Source organism: Oncorhynchus nerka, linkage group LG22 (genome assembly GCF_034236695.1).
Source record: "Oncorhynchus nerka isolate Pitt River linkage group LG22, Oner_Uvic_2.0, whole genome shotgun sequence".
Lineage (NCBI taxonomy): Eukaryota > Metazoa > Chordata > Actinopteri > Salmoniformes > Salmonidae > Oncorhynchus > Oncorhynchus nerka.
In genome coordinates, this window is record NC_088417.1 from 59,309,277 (window position 1) to 59,328,987 (window position 19,711).

Genomic DNA, 19,711 nt, shown 5'->3' on the forward strand with positions numbered 1-19,711 from the left:
ACTGTTTTAAAGTCACCATTGGCCTTATGGTGAAATCTCTGAGCGGTTTCCTTCCTCTCCGGCAACTGAGTTAGGAAGGACGCCTGCAGTGATTGGGTGTATTGTTACACCATTCAAAGCGTAATGAATACATTCACCATGCTCATAGGGATATTCAATGTGTGCTTCTTCTTCTTTTTTACCCATCTACCAATAGGTACCATTCTTTGTGAGGCATTGGAGAATGTCACTGGTCTTGATGATTGAATCTGTGTTTGAAATTCACTGCTCAACTGAGGGACATTACAGATAACTGTATATGTGGGGTACAGAGATGATAGTCATGTTAACCACTATTATTGCACACATATAGTCCATGCATTTTATGTGACTTGTTAAGCACATTTTTACTCCTGAACTTATTTAGGCTTGCCATAATAAAGGGGTTGAATACTTATTGACTCATGACATTTCAGCTATTCATTTTTAATTCATTTGTAAAAATGTATAAAAACATAATTCCACTTTGACATTATGGGGTATTGTGTGTCATTTGACAATTAAAAGAATATGTAATTCATTTTCAATTCTGGCTGTAACACAACAAAATGTTGAAAAAGTCAAGTGGTGTGAATACTTTCTGAAGGCACTGTAAATATATGAAACACACACACACACACAGCATAAAATAAGCCTTATTACAGGTGCATCTGGGGTGTCACGTGGAAATCCCTCCCCCTATCCCCCTCGGCCCTGGGAATTTGTGTTCCGGAAAAGCGGGGTTGAATTAATTGGCGGCACCAAGCCGGGGTATCATTACCGGGAGCTTGTCGGTGATGTAGCTACGGGGCTGCACTCTATTCCCAGACCACGTGTAGAGTGCCGCCTCGGCTGGGTCCTGGGTATTCACTGAGGCCGCCGCTGTCTGTCAAACACAGAATTACCTGCCTGGCTGACACTGTGGCTTTCTAATACGCCTGCAGAGCAGAGCACCCCACAGTCTACTCCCTAGGCGAGCATACGTGTGGTCTGACAGTCTGACTCAAATATTGACCACCTATGTGAGGTTCTTCAGGGCATGGGGATTGCAGGAGTTTAAAGGGACATGCACTCACAAACTCTGACATTAAGAGCTTTCATTGCAGGTGTGTTGGACTTCAAATTAAAATAATCAAGTCACTTGTTTATTGTACGAACATTTTGTCAAGGAGGAAATGTTAGCACATAGGCTAAAGGCTGAAACGTTAGCATAATAAACAAGTGATACCTTGCAAAGACAGTGTGCTGAAATGTCATAAGTTTACCAATGATATGTTAGCTATTACTCTAATATAGATTTCACACTGTCGTAACATGTTCATAACAGAGAGGCCCACCACTTGATGACAGCTAATGGCAAGCACAAACAATGATATGCATGACAGTGAGAGTATTTGGAGTTGTTAGACATATGATCCATCTCTACATCTTATGGCAGAAGAGGCAGGTAAATGCTAGAAGAGCAGCTGACGGCCTCACCTGTGAATTCTGGATCTGGATGGTCCCCTGGGAGAGTCCCTGGGTTAACACCTGCCCTTGCGACGTCACCATGGCAACCGGCTGATACAAGGTGCCACCTGAGGGGATAATTTGCGGTCATAAGAGTCGAGTGGCTTCTTCTTCTGTGAAAAGCAGTCGGCCTTGCACCATTTCGGCTCGAGAGCTCTATTATCTAACCCTACCAAAACAATAACAACAACAACAACATGTAAACAAGTAAGGCAAAAGCACATCGGTGCGAATGAAGCACGAAAAGAAAAGCTGTATTCTTTCATGAGTTGTTATTTTGCTACTAATTAGCACTAATTTCGATTCTCTAATCACGGGTATTAATTTGAGCTTTGAATGTCTTACGATCAAAGAGAAAGATGGAATGAGATTATTATTCTGAGTTGAAAGGGATTTCTGGAGGGCAGGGGTAACATTTCGCTGTACATAATAACAAGAAACCCAGCCACACTTTTGAGTGATATACACTACATTACCAAATGTATGTGGACACCTGCTCGTTGAACATCTCGTTCCAAAATCATGGGCATTAATATGGAGTTGGTCCCCCTTTGTTGCTATGACAGCCTCCACTCTTCTGGGAAGGATTTCCACTAGATGTTGGAACATTTCTGCGGGGATTTGCTTCCATTCATCCACAAGAGCATCAGTGAGGTCGAGTACTGATGTAGGGTGATTAGGCCTGGCTCGCAGTCGGCGTTCCAAATCATCCCAAAGGTGTTTGATGGGGTTGAGGTCAGGGCTCTGTGCAGGCCAATCAAGGTCTTCCACACCGATCTTGACAAACCATTTCTGTATGTACCTCGCTTTGTGCTCAGGGGCAGTGTCATGCTGAAACAGGAAAGATCCATCCCAAACTGTTTCCACAAAGTTGGAAGCACAGAATTGTCTAGAATGTCAATATGTGCTGTAGCGTTAAGATTTCCCTTCACTGGAACTAAGGGGCCTAGTCCGAACCATGAAAAATAGCCCCAGACCATTATTCCTCCTCCACCAACCTTTACAGTTGGCACTTTACATTGAGGAATGTAGTGTTCTCCTGGCATCTGCCAAACCCCGATTAGTTTGTTGGACTGCCAGATGGTAAAGCGTGATTCATCTCTCCAGAGAACACGTTTTCACTGCTCCAACGCATTTCCGAGTCCAATGCGAGTCCAATGGGGGCGATCTTTACACCACACAAGCCGATGCTTGGCATTGTGCATAGTGATCTTAGGCTTGTGTGCAGCTGCTAGGCCTTGGAAATCCCTTTCATGAAGCTTCCGACGAACAGCTCTTGTGCTGACTTTGATTCCACAGGCAGTTTGGAACACAGTAGCGAGTGTTGCAACCTAGGACAGACTATTTTTATGTGCTTCAGCACTTGGCAGTCCTGTTCTGTGAGCTTGTGTTGCCAACCACTTCACGGCTGAGCCATTGTTTCTCCTAGAAGTTTCCACTTCACAATAACAGCACTTACTGGGGCAGCTCTAGCAGAGGAGAAATTTTACGAACTGACTTGTTGGAAAGTTGTCATCTAATGACGGTGCCACATTGAAAGTCACTGAGCTCTTCAGTATGTGTGTCACGCCCTGGCCATAGAGAGGCTTTTTATTCTCTATTATGGTTAGGCTAGGGTGTGACTAGGGTGGGCATTCTATGTCATTTTTTCTATGTTTTTTATTTCTATGTCTTGGCCTGGTATGGTTCTCAATCAGGGACAGCTGTCTATCGTTGTCTCTGATTGAGAACCATACTTAGGTACCCTTTTCCCCCACCTGTTTTGTGGGAAGTTAACTTTGTAGTTGTTCAGGGCACATAGCCCAAAGCTTCACGGTTGTTTTTTTGTTCTTCGTTTTGTCGGCGTCATTTTTAAATAAAGTTCAAATGTACGCTTACCATGCTGCACCTTGGTCCTCAACTCATTCCAACGACGATCGTGACAACGTGCCATTCTACTGCCAATGTTAGTATATGGAGATTGCATGGCTATGTGCCCAATTTTAAAAACTTGTCAGCAACGGGTGTGGCAAATTTGGAGGGGTGTCCACATACTTCTGTATATATAGTGTAGAACACCTTCATTAACACAAAATATATTTCCATAATTATATGTCAACAGCCTCCATTTGACGTAGGATATGATGTGACCTACCAGCAAGCAGTTGCTGAAATAATAATAGATAAATACTTAATGCAAAACATTGTGGCTAAACCTTCTCTCACCCTAATGTTGTTTACATTTTAAATGTTGTGCATGCAGGGTAGAACACTTTGTACAATTTGTACATACACTGCAATTGTTTCTGCCTATGTCACTACAATGTAGAGGTATAAAGGACACTTGTTGTATGATGTAATATCAGGGAAGGTGAGGTACCCATAGAACTGGGTTGAGGAAGGTGGAAAGGCTTCTCACCTGACACCACCTGGGAGTTGATGGTAGTCATGGCAATGTTACCCTGTTGCAGGGTCCCGGTGGGCATCATGATGCCCGAGGAGTTGACGGAGCTGGAGACTGATGTCATGGACGGAGAGGATGTCTGGAGGAGGTCCTGGTGAGGTCAGAGGTCATAGGAAGAGAAGGAACCAGTAAGGGGGTTGAGAAGGGCCGTTCAGGATGTACATACGACTCAATACAATTTGAAACTTGAAACATGAAAGTACTGAATGTTGCGGATAAAAATGCCATGAACAGAGCTGATGATTCCTTAGTGCTACATGTAGGAGACATATCTGTTCTTCAAAATGTATTTCTATCCAAACGTTACACAATGTATTAGACTAATTAATACAGCTCAGATGTTTGGACACAAGTATAATGGTCTTTCAGAAAAACACTAAAACATAAAAAACGCAGTTGGCTCCTTTTCAAAGTGCATACCAGATACACTATGTTTAGAGTTTGTACGTATGTGCATGCGTGCACCAGTGCGCATATGTGTAAGTGTCCGCCTTACCTGCTGCAGGCTGAGCGAGGTGTGCGAGGGCGAGTAGGGCCCGCCCAGGTCATTGCGAAGCAGGTTGTCGCTGTGCATCTTGGTCTTGAGGCAGGTGATGTAGCGGTTGCAGAAGTCCTTGCAGAGCTCATTGACCTTCTCCAGCTCCAGAAGGTGGATCCTCAGCACCTGGATGGCCTTCACCATCTCGGGAGGGAGGGAGAGAGAGAGAGAAGAGGAATATATGCAAGCTCAATGATTGGGGAAGGAAGGACGCTACATGCTAGCCTGAATGCTAGTCTAGATTGGCTCAACTTGAGCTCTATTGTTGATTTCTCCAATTTTAGAAAGGTGTAACCTTAGCAGACTTATGTTCAAATGCATTTGTATTTGAGTATCTGATAAAAAATATATATTTTTGGTGTGTATTTGAGTATTTACAAATACACAGCCAAAATCATGTACTTTTATTTTAGTATTTGAATGGTTATTTGATCAATTGTATTTAAGAGAATTTTCAAATACATACTTCAAATACTATTTTCAAATATCTGGATAAATGCATGGGAGTGTATTTGAGGCAGTGTATTTGAATTGTTCAAATACTTTCCAAATGTATTTCCAAATACATTAACATTTTCAACTTCTTGTCTTTTCAAATAAAACTATATATGAACACTTATTTCAACTGTATGTGAAAGTATTTGAGATATTTGAAATAGTATTTGAACCCAGGACTGAACCTGGTCACCTGGACAGCCTTCACCATCTGAGAAGAGAGAGGCAAAGCCAGCAGGCTCAATGACTAGGGAAGTAGGCTACATGCTAGCCTGAATGCTATGCTCGCTCAACATTACATTAACATTTACATTTTAGTCATTTAGCAGACGCTCTTATCCAGAGCGACTTACAACATTGGCTAGCTCCATGGTTGCCTTCTCCAGTTTGAACCAAAGGTAAATAATAATATTGTTTCTGGACAGCCCCCTCATGTGCCTTACAAATTATGTGCTAGCCCTAGTCAGTCTCTGAACGTTCTAAGATAGCCCTTGACATAACACCTGCTAATCCATGAGCCCTCTCAAAATCCTTCACTATGATCCAAACTTTGTCCTTTTTCCAACCAGGCTTCTCCTCCCAGTGCTCACTCCCTCAAAGTCAGCACTCAAGGGCACCAGAATGGGGCGGAAAAGTGATTGGCCAAGGAGGAGATAAATCTGCCAATTACTGCCGCTTGTTTAATCGGGAGCCAAGTGCCATCTCGGCCAGTCAGCTTCAGCATTACTGTCCTGTGGAAGAGTTAGTGTGTGCCAGGGCCAGTCCGCGGCCGGCACCTCGTAAAGCACACAGATGCGGGGTTAATTGACTGCCGCACCACTTGTCGGCCGAGTACCCCCATAATGATGAGAGCCGACCTTCCATCTCTCTCTCTCCCCAGCCACCTTCCCTATTTCTCCTAATTTCTAATTACTGCTAGCTGTCACGGAAGGGTGGGAGGGAAAGATCATGAGAGTGAGGAGAGTGGGAAAGGGGAAAAGAGAGAGAACGGGTGAATATAAATAAATATTTAGAGAGACAAAGGAGATGGAAGGGAAAGGGTAGATGTGTCTGCATGTGAGAGAGAGAGAGAGAGAGAGAGAGAGAGAGAGAGAGAGAGAGAGAGAGAGAGAGAGAGCTAATTGATAGTCTAGAAGAGAGAGCCATGTACATGTAGGAAATAAGACAACTTGTTATGAGTGGGAAATAAAGCGTATGTGAAAGGGATATGTAATGACTGCCTCCACCAGTAGAGGAAGCAAGTCATCCTCAACATTAGTAAGCTATGTTAGACTGTTGAGATACTTCTTCAACCTGAGGACGCCGTTAAGACTAATGAGGTGCCTCCTCAATGAAGAAGTCATGCTAGACTATTGAGATACTTCAAACCCACGTTAGACTATTGAGATGCCCCCCAGGCAGGGTACTAACCAGGTTGTCCAGGTCGGGGTCCTCGCTGAAGAATGGCTTGTGGTCCTGCTCCTGCTGATGCACAAAGTTCTCGATGTCCACATCGAAGCTGGCAGAGGTGATGCACTCAGAGCCCTGGGTGGCCTGCTCACACTTCTCAAACAGCAGGGCCAGCAGTGGGAATAGGGGATGTCTGGAAGGATAGGAGAATACAGGAAGTAGTTAGACTTTATAACTGCTCTAGCTGTATCTTGATTGCCATATAAGAAGTAGTTCCAGGTGCAAAGATTTTTTTTTTTTTAACTCTGTTTGAGAAGAGGAAATGTTGTTTGTTATGGATACTGCTCTCGCTGTATCGGTATTTGTGGTATGTGTATCATGTTTACAGTCTGAGGTCGACAATGCTCCTTCCTGAGTTCTCTGAAACCACATTCACAGTAAAGGCTCAACTCCGAAATGACCATTAAATGGGAAGATTGAAGTTTGAAGTTTTGTTGTGCATTGTGTCCGTGATACAGTATTGTTGTACTGCAACAATGTTCTATGTCTTGCACCCAGGAAGTGCATAAGCAAGTTAACTTGATTGTTAACTCCACTGACAAATGCAACAGACAAAGCAAACAGTACGACACTGAGATGATCTACTGCACACCCAGTCGCCAAGCTCAGTAAAGGTGCAGGAGTAATCCGCTGGGCACACACTGGTTGAATAAACGTTGTCAATGAAATGACGTGGAACCAACGTGGAATAAATGTTGAATTGATTTCTGTGCCAAGTGGGAAATGCATATGATTGAGTGAAAACGAAGCCTCCACACACTTCAATCAGATGCAATTAAAACGCTGAAATTTGGTCTGATTGAAGTGCACGCAAACTCCCTTTTCACCTCCTGACAAGCAAAACAAAATATCACTGTGTTATCAATAGTTTGGATTAGTGTTGCAAAAGTCCCCCCAAAAATCTTGCTTATTCCCTTCTGATTCTGTAAATCTTCAAACCATGAATTCTGAAAACCTGGGGCTTTTGGGAGAGTTCTTGGAATTTCACAACCCTAGTTTGGGATCGTTTTCTCATATTCCCTAGGACATTTAGTTCTGGTATGAATCAATATGAAGATGACGTTAAGTAGTGATGATATGGTCCAATGCGATAACAGTGAATGTCACCTACATTGTTACCATCTGTCTTTTATGGCCAATGTCACAAAGGTCAGACCACTCAGTAATATGGTTCAATGATCCATCTGCAAATCTCCCTCTGTTTAATATAGTGGCTCCAACTTCTGCAACTCAGGCAATAATGCCTGTTCAATGTTAAGGAGAGAATATACAGTATATCAATGAGTATCAATGTTTTGTCAGAATTCAGAGTTGGACAAAGTTTATGGATACTTGCGTAGAATTAACTGGACAAGACTAAAACAGAGAACAATAGCAAATAGAATAGAAGATAAAAACATCTTAATCCCTCCTTAATAATCATTCAAATGCCAGGAAAAAGCCTTTGAATGTGCAAAACTATTCAAACACTAAGAAGCACTTCATCAAGCACACTATAGTACCAATAACCTTTATAGCTTTGCGTATTTCATGTTGTAAAACCCAAAATAGCAGAGGCACCTCATAACATGAAACAACATGACAATTAATTAAAATCTCCCCCAAAAAACATGACCTCCCTGCATCCGTCTCTGCACTAAAGTGGTGTGCGTGTGTGTGCGTTGGTCTGTGCCTACGTGTAAGCATGCATACATCCATCCATCTGCGAACGTGCACGTGTGTGTGTGTGTGTATATGTGGCGTGAGAGAGTAGGTAGGTAGGGGGGAAGTGGGCATGCAGCACACGGGGCTACTCTAGGATGCTGGGAGAGTGGGCCCCTGCTCTGGCTCTAACCCATGGCTCGCAGCCTTTAATAGCCCACTATATTAGACTCTAATCTGCCTGATCCCAATTTAATGCGGCTCCCTCGGCCAGACGTGAGACGAATACTAAACAGGCGGCCATGCGCAGAGCGCTGAGCTGCAGTCCCCCCGGCCTCATTCACGGGGCGTGCGAGAGAGAGAGAGAGAGAGAGAGAGAGGGGTTCGCTATAAGTGCCAACTACTTCCTCCCTCTGAAACCGCACACAGAGGAAGGGGATGAAGGAAAGAGAAGATAGAGGATAGGAGTGGAGGGGGGGGGCAAGGGAGAGGTGCTGGCTGCAAAGGGGTAATATGTTCATCGTGGCTTGTTTATCAGGTCTTATGCTATGGCAGGTGTTCAATTATTTAACTTGCTAGTGATCTAACGCACAGTTCAGACGACGAACTTATGGTGAGTGGAACTGAATAGAAATGAAGAGCGGGCTGGCACGGTTGAGAGCTTTTCATGACATACTGATTGGTTTCATACAACCGATCTCAACACTACAGTTGGTTTTGGGTCGAATTCAGGCATAACGGCGACCTCTTCTGTGCTAAAGAAACGACAAAGTTTATTGCACTAAAAAGGTAAAGACCAATCGCATACCTGTGCAGCGCAGGCGTTAATGTTTGAAACTGAATATGATCGGTTTATGGTGTCGCGGTTAACGGTATCTTCAGATTTCAAAAATCCCTTTAACTAAGGAATCACAAAGCGTCTTCTCATCCCTAAAATAAACCATGAGGTATGTTAGCGATGGCGATATTACTGTGCAGTGTAAACCTTCTATTTTCTCCCGAGATTGCAAAGTAATTCATATGTTGATGTAGTGCCCATCCGTTATGAATGCTTCAACCTCTGTGTTGAGAAGTCATGTTTTTACCGTCAATTGCTGGTTCAAAGAGCACCAAAAACTATACTAACCATGAATATAAGCCTTTTAGCATTTCTGCCACCACAGAAACAGATCCTGGGTCTGGTCTAATGCGTCTACATGTGAATCGAAGGGGGAATACTCTTTTCACGCCATTCTGGTTGGTGGGCGGTGCTATACATAACGGTGGGCGTAGATTTCAGTGGAATCCACACAGTATCGAGAACAAGCCAATAATTCGCTCATGTTCGGATCTTTTTAACACACTGCTAAGCCATAAAGTACAGTTTGGCTAAACTTAACTACAGTAATGGATGTTGCAGTTTGATCAGGGAGCCCCAAAGATGAAGTAAACAAATGTAAATCGCTGAATTCACATTTATGTTTGCTATTTCATGCAGTCACAGAATAGAAAGAAGCTAAACAAAAAAAAATCGCATTGTTTGAAGTTGAGAGATATCACTCACGCAAAGTAACGAGACTGGTTGTGTAAGTATGCCTCCAGGATAATATGGTAAAGTTGGTCTCATGTATAGAACCCCAAGAAAGAAATAAGACCAAAAAAAATCCATTCGATTAGCAGTTTTTAATGAAGCCAGCAATGCAAATAATTCATCTCAGCGATTGACAGGTATTATTGCATGTTGACTAACCAATCGCAGTGAAATTTGATTAAATCTCACCTACATTGTTACCTTCTGTCTTTTATGGCCACACACACGTGCAATCAGTTTTCTATATTTCATTCAGGTAAATTTATTAGATTGACATTGTTTATTGGCTAGCAAATAGGGACCGCTGTTTTGGCATCAAATGAAGATAGATAGAGAGGTGATTCCGAGTGGTGCAGCGGTCTAAGTCACTGCATCTCAATGCCAGAGGTGTCATTTCAGTCCTTGGTTTGAATCCAGGCTGTATCACATCCGATTGGGATTGGGAGTCCCATAGGGTGGCGCACAATTGGCCCAGCATAGTCCAGGTTTGGCCGGGGTAGGCTGTCATTGTAAATAATAATTTGTTCTGACTTGCCTAGTTAAATAAAAACATGAATTCGGAGAATGGGGTATAATTTATAGCGACCAAAGTAAGTTGTACTTCAAAAAACCAAGGCACTCTTCTGGAAAAGTTCAAAAGCCTTTATTTTAGTGGCTATTGAATAGTAAAAAAATATATAATAATACACCAACACGTTGCGGCTCACAGGCCTTCTTCAGGGAGCACAGCAGTGACAGGTGAAATGAATGACCAGAAATTAAAGGGGAGTGGAGAATATTAACCAATAGATGAAGAGGAAATTAAGCAAAAGTATGCACTAATATGAAAGTGCATTTGTAAACTATAAGTATTAACCCACCATAGTTTAAGTTATGAATGAGGTCCCAGGCGGAGGGTTTCCAGTTGAAAGTGCATGTGCATCGGACAGTCCTTGAGCTTTGAAAACCACGGCCACTGTAATGTATACCACCGCCCACGGAGTGAAAAGAGTTTCTCCCAATCCGAGGCCATGATTGTGCTTCCGTTGTGGGTGTTGTAGAGAAGCAACCTTTATTTGCATGCAATTAACATATATCAATATGCATGACCATTTCTCCCGACACTGGAAGCACTGCTCTGGCGCGCTGTATGAAACAGAGGTGTGCTTAACCCATTCCACGCCCAAAGAGCAAACTATTGTCAAAGGTCTGACGGGGTGAACTACCACTGCATGGTTTCAGAAAGGACTCTATCCACACTCTTCCAAAGAGTATTTTTTTAGTTTGGTGAGGCGATGGAGCGGTGAACTAGGGCTAAGATATCTAAGTGTTATAGACAGTCATTGTCTTATGAGAGTAAAAATAGGTCCAAGTATTGAACTAATCTAAAATGAAAACCCAGATAAATATAGGAATTTATCATGTTATTGATTCCAATAGAAATGTTTGTTCCCCCTTCCTCAGTAGTGCTTTCTGTAAACACACAGACAGGCCCACACGCACACGCACACACACACACACACACACACACACACACACACACACACACACACACACACACAACTGATGTAATGGAGATATGATGCCGTGGGGCTTATTCTCATAACCCCGGAGCATTATGGGTACACAATAGGTTTTATTGGCCGCCTGGCCCACACCTACAACACCACAGTAAGAGAAAAACGGTTCTTCTCCACAATGGGTCTGGATTTGCATCCCTTGCCGACAATCAATAGAATGCGAACATATTGCGACCATTCTGATTGGTCCCAGAATCTGATGGGTTGGGCCAGAGCTGGCCTACATGTCAACTTTGATACTCTGATTGGTTAGATTTGTTAGAGATGATCCAATCGCTGATTCATTTGTTTTGTACGACACCCCTCATTTTGAAGTCACACAAACAACTTCGAGGATGGCAGTTTCAGACTGAATGTATGTAGCGATTGATAGAGCAGCGGAATTACATTCAGGGTGAGTTGTCAGGCAAATAAACAATAGCAGTAATTACACAATTTAATCCTTATTTTAGATGGATTTATTAAATGGTAAGGCTCCAGGCACATAACAGTCATGGACCTTTTGCCTCGTTTAGGATATTTTCCCTGGTTTTGGACTTTTTACATGGTTCTACGTTCAATCAGCTGCTCAGGTCGGTGGAAATAAATGTAGGCCTACCAAGTAATAAACATGAAAATATTTTCTCAGTTCTATTGAATAATGTGTCACATTTTGTTTCCCTTGATTTAATGGTCACTATATTGGTACTTCTGTATGCCTTAACCCAAGCTGTGCAAATTGGGAGCATTTCATTTCTTATACTCATAGCTTGAATGGAGGCTACACAGTTTCATGCTTAGGGAACCGACAGTGGTAGATCAGTGAGTGGATCGGACTTCGGTGAATGCTGTATAAGTCTTTCTGATACTAAGGATGTCCTAATAGGGACACCATTTAGCCCCACATCGAGAACACCAAAAAAACAGCCAGTCTCTATCTGCAGTGCGACGGAATGGAGACGGCCGACGGGGGGATCGTTACCCGGGCCATAAAAGAGCCATTTAAAGGACGGAGGGAGTGAGCGTGGAGTCAGTCAGCACAAAGTCTCTCCTGCACCAACCGAGCCACGACAAAAACACCCCACCGAAATGGTCCTCCATGAATCACACTTGCACGATACGTGTTCACTTAAACATTGAGGTTGGGGAATGGTTATGAAAAACCTACCCTTTATCTGCAGTATCATACGTGAATCAAAGGCATGGGGGTGCATCTGAAATGGCACTCAATTTACTATATTGGCACCCTATTCACTATATAGTGGTCCAAAGTGGTGCACATAGGAAATAGGGTGCCGTATCGAACGCAACCATGCTGTGATACTAATTGCGTGTTTGTGGCCTTGCTGTCATTAGCAAGGGTGTGTGCCTTCTGAGTTTCTATACTTTGGCTTATCGATCTGTACTTATAATTGTGGGGACTTATTTATGCCTAAGGTCATTTTTCAGTCCTCTCTCCATATACAATGGAAGTAAATCTGTAAGCATAAATACCTGTAGGACCTGTGAAAAAAAAACACAAATGTAAAATTAAAGTGTTTCCGTAATTGGACAAAAGGTGCCGCCCCTCAAGAGCAACCATGTTTTGATATTCCAATTTTGTTCTCTGCCACTGTTTTTGTTGGGGAGCTTTTGGCAACCCACCCAGGGGGTGAAGAAGGTTAGAGGAGGGGGTGGCTCTATCTGTGTGTTCACCGTGTTTGCCATTCTAATCAGTCCTGCCATATGCCCGGGTGCTTTATTAGGACCCAGTTTGTGGCAGGAACCACGCTGTGTCTGCTCTCGACAAGGCCCTCTCCCCCAGGCTACATGTCTGAAGCACACCCTGTGCAGGGGGCACACATACACGTGCACACACACACGCAAGCATGCACACTCACACACAGTGAGTTTAACGGCAGCCCATCTCTCTGCCTCCTCCTTCTGCTCTTTTACTTCCTTCTTACTGTCTTGTCCTCCCACCTCCCTTCTGTATTTCTTCCCCCTATTTATTTCTCGGTCTCTCCTATTCTCTCTTTTGACCTCTTTCTTCCCTTTTCCATCCCAGGGGAGAACGACTGAAAGTTCAAGGCCGGCATTGTTACTAGAAAACAGGATCTCCTAATTTTCCATAGTGAATGGAAAAATGTCGATCTTCGCGGTTAACCTTTGTGTAAAAAAAGAATAATTTCAAAGACAATCATGTTAACAATAATTGCTTATAATACACCAATGCATGTTCTATAACTGATTATTTTAAGATCACACAGAGGAAGTTATAAGAATAATTGAGTTGCTAATGGCAGCCTGCATATCCCAGTCGGCCTTCAACTTTAGATACTCAATGAGAGGGGCAGCACTGAGCTGGCCTGTAACGCCACTTCCTGGAGTAGCACCTACTACACATGTTATGTCTCCATGAGACGCCATCTTAACCAACTTCATTTGGCTTCAATGTCCTATTGAGTCTTCACATAGGAATGAATGGTGTCACATGATTGGTGCTGATAGAGATGGCAGCTTCGCTTCTAGTCCTTAGGAAACTGTGCAGTATTTTGTTTTTTATGTATTATTTCTTACATTGTTAGCCCAGAAAACCTTAAGTGTTATTACATACAACCGAGAAGACCTATTCGATTACAGAAAGACGTGAACTTACCAGCACAACCAGCACTACGCTTTGTCCCAAAGCGGATCATTTGTCTGCGCCTCCCAGGGCATTTGAACTGATTCCAGAGGCCGACCCAAAACACAGCTGGAGGAGAAGGTGCCAGAGCGGTCTTCTAGTGAGGCTTCGGGTGCGCGCACACCACCCACTGCTTCTGAGTATATTACTCGCTAATGTCCAGTCCCTAGTTAACAAAGCCGATGAAATCAGGGCAAGAGTTGCATTCCAAAGAGATATCCAGGATTGTAACATGCTCTGTTTCACGGAAACATGGCTAGCTGGGGACATGCTGTCGGAGTCCATACAACCAAAGGGATTTTCAGTGCATCGCGCCGACAGGAATAAACATCTCTCCGGTAATAAGAAGAGCAGGGGTGTATGTTTCATGATTAACGACTCATGGTGTAATTGTAACAACATACAGGAACTCAAGTCCTTTTGTTCACCTGACCTAGAATTCCTCACAATCAAATGCCAACCATATTATCTCCCAAGAGAACTCTCCTCGGTCACAGCCGTGTATATCCCCCTGCAAAGCGGACACCAAGACAGCCATCAAGGAACTTCACTGGACTTTATGCAAACTGGAAACCATATATCTTGAGGCTGCAGTTATTGTAGCTGGGTATTTTAACAAAGATAATTTGAGAACAAGGCTACCTAAATTCTATCAGAATATTGATTGCTGTACACAAGCGAGACCCTCCTACAAGGCCTTCCCCTGCCCTCCTTTTAGAAAATCTGACCATGACTCCATCTTGTTGCTCCTCTCCTATAGGCAGAAACTAAAAAAGGAAGCGCCCGGGCGTAGGTCTATCCAACGCTGGTCTGACCAATCGGATATGTTCATGGTAGCCTCAGATAATAACATTGACATATATGCTGACTCAGTGAGCATGTTGTACCCACTGTGACCATTAAAAACTTCCCTAACCAGAAACCATGGATTGATGGCAGCATTCGAGCAAAACTGAAAGCACGTACCACCGTATTTAATCATGGCAAGGTGACTGGAAACATGGCCGAATACAAACAGTGTAGTTATTCCCTCTGTAAGGCAATCAAACAAGCAAAGTGTCAGTATAGAGACAAAGTGGAGTCGCAATTCAAAGGATCAAACACGAGAGACGTATGTGGCAGGGTCTACAGACAATCGCGAATTACAAAAAGAAACCCAGCCCTGTCAAAGGACATCGACATCTTGCTTCCAGACAAATTAAACAACTTCTTTGCACGCTTTGAGGACAATACAGTGCCACTGACGTGGTCCGGTACCAAAGACTGTGGACTCTCCTTCGTGGCCGATGTGAGTAAAACTTTTTACACATGTTAACCCTCGCAAGGCTGCCAGCCCAGACGGCATCCATAGTCGCGTCCTCAGAGCATGCGCAGACCAGCTGGCTGGTTTGTTTACAAACATATTCAATCAATCCCTATTCCAGTCTGCTGTCCCCACATGCTTCAAGATGGCCACTATTGTTCCTGTTCCCAAGAAAGGTAAGGTAACTGAACAAATTACTATCACCCCGTAGCACTCATATCTGTCATCATGAAGTGCTTTGAGAGACTAGTCAAGGATCATATCACCTCCACCCTACCTGTCACCCTAGACCCACTTCAATTTGCTTACCGCCCCAATAGGTCCACAGACGATACAATCGCTATCACACTGCACACTGCCCTATCCCATGTGGACAAGAGGAATACCTATGTAAGAACGTTGTTCATTGACTACAGCTCTGCATTCAACACCATAGTACCCTCCAAATTCATCATTAAGCTTGAGAACCTGGGTCTCGACCCCGCCCTGTGCAACTGGGTCCTGGACTTCCTGACGCGCCGCCCCCAGGTGGCGAAGGTAGGAAACACTATCTCCAATCCGCTGATCCTCAACACTTGTGCCTCACAAGGGTGCGTTCTCAGCCCCCTCCTGTACTCCCTGTTCACCCACGACTGCATGGCCATGCACGCCTCCAACTCAACCATCAAGTTTGCAGACGACACAACAGTGGTAGGCTTGATTACAAACAACGAGACAGCCTACAGGGAGGAGGTGAGGGCCCTGGGAGTGTGGTATCAGGAAAATAACCTCTCACTTAATGTCAGCAAAACAAAAGAGATGATCGTGGACTTCAGGAAACAGCAAAGGGAGCACCCCCCTATCCACATCGACGGGACAGCAGTGGAGAAGGTGGAACGTTTTAAGTTCCTTGGTGTAACCATCACTGAAATGGTCCACGCACACAGACAGTGTGGTGAAGGCTGAAAAACCTCAGAAGGCTGAAAGAATGTGGTTTGTCACCGAAAACCCTCACTAACTTTTACAGGTGCACAATTGAGAGCATCCTGTCGGGCTGTATCACCGCCTGGTACGGCAACTGCACCGCCTACAACCGCAAGGCTCTTCCCTCCAGGTAACCTACAACACCCGATGTCACAGGAAGGCAAAAAAGATCATCAAGGACAATAACCACCCGAGCCACTGCCTGTTCACCCCGCTTCCATCCAGAAGGCGAGGTCAGTACAGGTGCATCAGATCTCAAGGCCATCAGATTGTTAAATAGCCACCACTAGCACAGAGAGGTGGCTGCCTACCTACAGACTTGATATCTTTGGCCACTTTAATAAATGGATCACTAGTCACTTTAATAATGCCACTTTAAGAATGTTTACACATCACGCATTTCTCATCTCATATGTATATACTGTAATGTATACTGTATACTTCACTATCTATTCTTTAATAATTATTGCATCTTAGCCACTCTGTCACTGCTCACCCATATATTTTATACTTATATATTCTCATCCCATTCCTTTACTAGATTGTGTGTATTAGAATTTTCTGTGGAATTTGTTAGCTATTAGGTTTTGCTGTGGAAATTGTTAGATATTAGGTTTTGTTGTGGAATTCTTAGATATTACCTGTTAGATACTGCTGCACTGTCAGATCTAGAAGCATAAGCATTTCACAATAACATCTGCTAACCATCTGTATGTGACCAATACAATTTGATTTGATTTATCCATTCATATATACAGTCATTGTTGGTCCATCCTCCCTCCATCACCTGCAATGCGGGATAGATGGGCAAAGCCAGCACAGGGTGTAGTGTCTGCGGTATGTGAGATCTGAAGTGTGTGTGCGTGCGTGCGTGCGTGCGTGTGCGCATATCTGCCTGCGTGCTTGTATTCCCTGTCTCTGTCACAGTCCAGTTGTAGAGAGCAAGTGGGCTCATGGGAGACGGAGGCAGATGGGCTGGTGTGTCACCTTCCTATCATCAGAGCGTGACACTTTCATTGATCCAGTTAAGCCAGTGTAATCTTTTCATGTTACTCATTTCAAGTTATAGTTTGTATTCACCATTCAAACTGTCCAGGCCGTTTAAATCTATTCAGTCATATCAGCTGTGGTCGTTAATGTTCCTGTGATTAAACATTATCGAAAGATGCTTACTTCCACAGGTACCCAGTTCTCTGTATCCGTAACAATATCAAAGTTAAAATCGCTTGAGAAACTCCCTCACAAATATCCTGCAGCCCTTCCTCTTTCAACCTTCTCAGTCAAGTCAAACGGCGAGGAACCAAGCAGAGATCAGACTGACCATGCCAATAAACCACTGGGCTCTGACACAAACACCTTTCAGCCAGCCCGCTGAACTCTCGAAGGGAAGCCTTTTTTTTTAAGGAACACGGGTGGCTAGCTTTGCGCCATCAAACAGCGCTGGGCGTTAAAGGATGGTGGGAGCGGTCAGACGGGAGACAAAATAGCGGCGAGAGCTTGACAGCGGTGAAGGTAAACAGACTTTATGGTGCATTACGGAGGTCTGTGCGCAGACATCCTGCATGCCCCATCCCAGGGGTACTGTCAAATTAAAAGTGTTCCCATAGTGTATGATACGGAATGTCTCTGCCTCGCCGCTGCGCCACTTTGCTCTGTGGATGCACACACGTGTGTGCTCGCTAACACACAAACACACACACACATACCCTCTCGTTCCTCGCTTCCCTGTGAATCCGTCCACCCACTGGAGTTCAATAAGTGGCAGCAAACACACACTTCAAATTGCATTTGTCACATGGTGTAGTCTTTGCCATGAAATGCTTACTTACTAGCCCTGTCCCTACAATGTAGAGTTAAAAATGAAGAAAACGAACAAACAAAAATAGAAGAATAGTAACACAATAAATAACAATAACGAGGTTATGTCTCGGGCGGATCAGCATTAGCAGGTTTCAGCCAAGACCCACTACGGTGTAGTGACACACCACATACAGGGCTTTGGACTGCAATTTGGGCCCATTAGAAATAGGATGGCACCAATGTCAAAGGTTGAAAATAAAAGTGGTATAGCATGTAACGCTGTTTGCTTTCCATTGAGGATGTATGACAAATATGGGACTTTTGTGTGAAACAGAGTTGTGGTTCATTTTGTCAACCATTCTGTACTGTGCCTTCAGAAAGTATTCATCTCCCTTGACTTATTCCACATTTTGTTGTGTTACAGCCTGAATTCAAAATGGATTAAAACATTTTTTATTGTCACCCATCTACAAACAAATACCCCATAATTTTTTTATTTTACCTTTATTTTACTAGGCAAGATCAGTTAAGAACAAATTCTTATTTTCAATGACGGCCTAGGAACAGTGGGTTAACTGCCTGTTCAGGGGCAGAACAACAGATTTGTACCTTGTCAGCTCGGGGGTTTGAACTTGCAACCTTCCGGTTACTAGTCCAACGCTCTAACCACTAGGCTACCCTGCCGCCCCAAAAATATTTTTTTACAACTTTTTGCAAATGTATTGAAAATGAAATCCAGAAATATCTCATTTACATAAGTATTCACACCTCTGAGTCAATACATCTTAGAATCACCTTTGGGGTAAGTCGCTAAGAGCTTTGCACACCTGGATTGTACAATATTTGCACATTATTATTTTTAAAATTCTTCAAGCTCTGTAAAGTTGATTGTTGATCATTGCTATACAACCATTTTCAAGTTTTGCCATCGATGTTCAAGCCGACTTAAGTCTGTCGTCTTGGTAAGCAATTCTGGTGTATATTTGGCCTTGTGTTTAATATTACCTTCCCGCTGAAATATTAATTTGTCTCCCAATGTCTGTTGGAAAGCAGATTAGATGATTAGCAGATTAGTGATTAGCTCTATTCTGTTTCTTTTTATCCTAAATAAAATTCCCAGCCACCACCATGCTTGAAAAATGCTCATTGATGTGTTGTGTTGGATTTGCCCCAAACATAACACTTTGTATTCAGGACATAAAGTTAATTTCTTTGCCAGTTTGTTTGCAGTTTTACTTTATTGCCTTATTGCAAACAGGTATTTTGTACAGGCTTGCTTCTTTTCACTCTGTTTTTATTCTGTACAGGCTTCCTTCTTTTCACTCTGTCATTTAGGTTAGTGCTGTGGAGTAGCTACAATGTTGTTGATCCATCCTCAGTTTTTCCTATCACAGCCATTAAACTGTAACTGCTTTAAAGTCACCATTGGCCTTGTAATGGGAATTGTAATTTTTGTGCTTTTCTTATAACTAATTTATGTATTTTATTCATGTGCTGTTCTAATAAACAATTTCTGTGTTCATGCAAGTGACTGACTTAACGAATCCTCACTTATCAGTATCTACAATTTGGAAGTACGCCCAGACCTTGTTTTGAGAACGAATGAAAGATTTCTCCGTTTTAAGGTCTCAGCATAGAGAGAAGAAGCCTCGTGAGGTATTGGTCTGTGACATGTTATGAACCAGTATTGGTCAGTCACATGAATGAAACAAAATGGTAATGATTAATTAATTATGCTAAATCATGCAAATATAACTTGTCTGTGTATAGCCATATATA

At 43.2% G+C, this 19,711-nt stretch overlaps 1 protein-coding gene across 1 annotated transcript in view; it reads right to left on the reverse strand.

Annotated features, from left to right (window-relative positions):
* The window catches only part of LOC115105413 (uncharacterized), a 97,293-nt gene that overhangs the window by 17,607 nt on the left and 59,975 nt on the right, over positions 1 to 19,711 (reverse strand). The window contains exons 5-8 of the mRNA XM_065006812.1: positions 6,414 to 6,585; positions 4,467 to 4,652; positions 3,926 to 4,061; positions 1,498 to 1,595 (exon numbers count right to left, since the gene is read on the reverse strand). Of these exons, the coding sequence (XP_064862884.1) occupies positions 1,498 to 1,595; positions 3,926 to 4,061; positions 4,467 to 4,652; positions 6,414 to 6,585 (592 nt within the window). The remainder of the gene's footprint in view (positions 1 to 1,497; positions 1,596 to 3,925; positions 4,062 to 4,466; positions 4,653 to 6,413; positions 6,586 to 19,711) is intronic.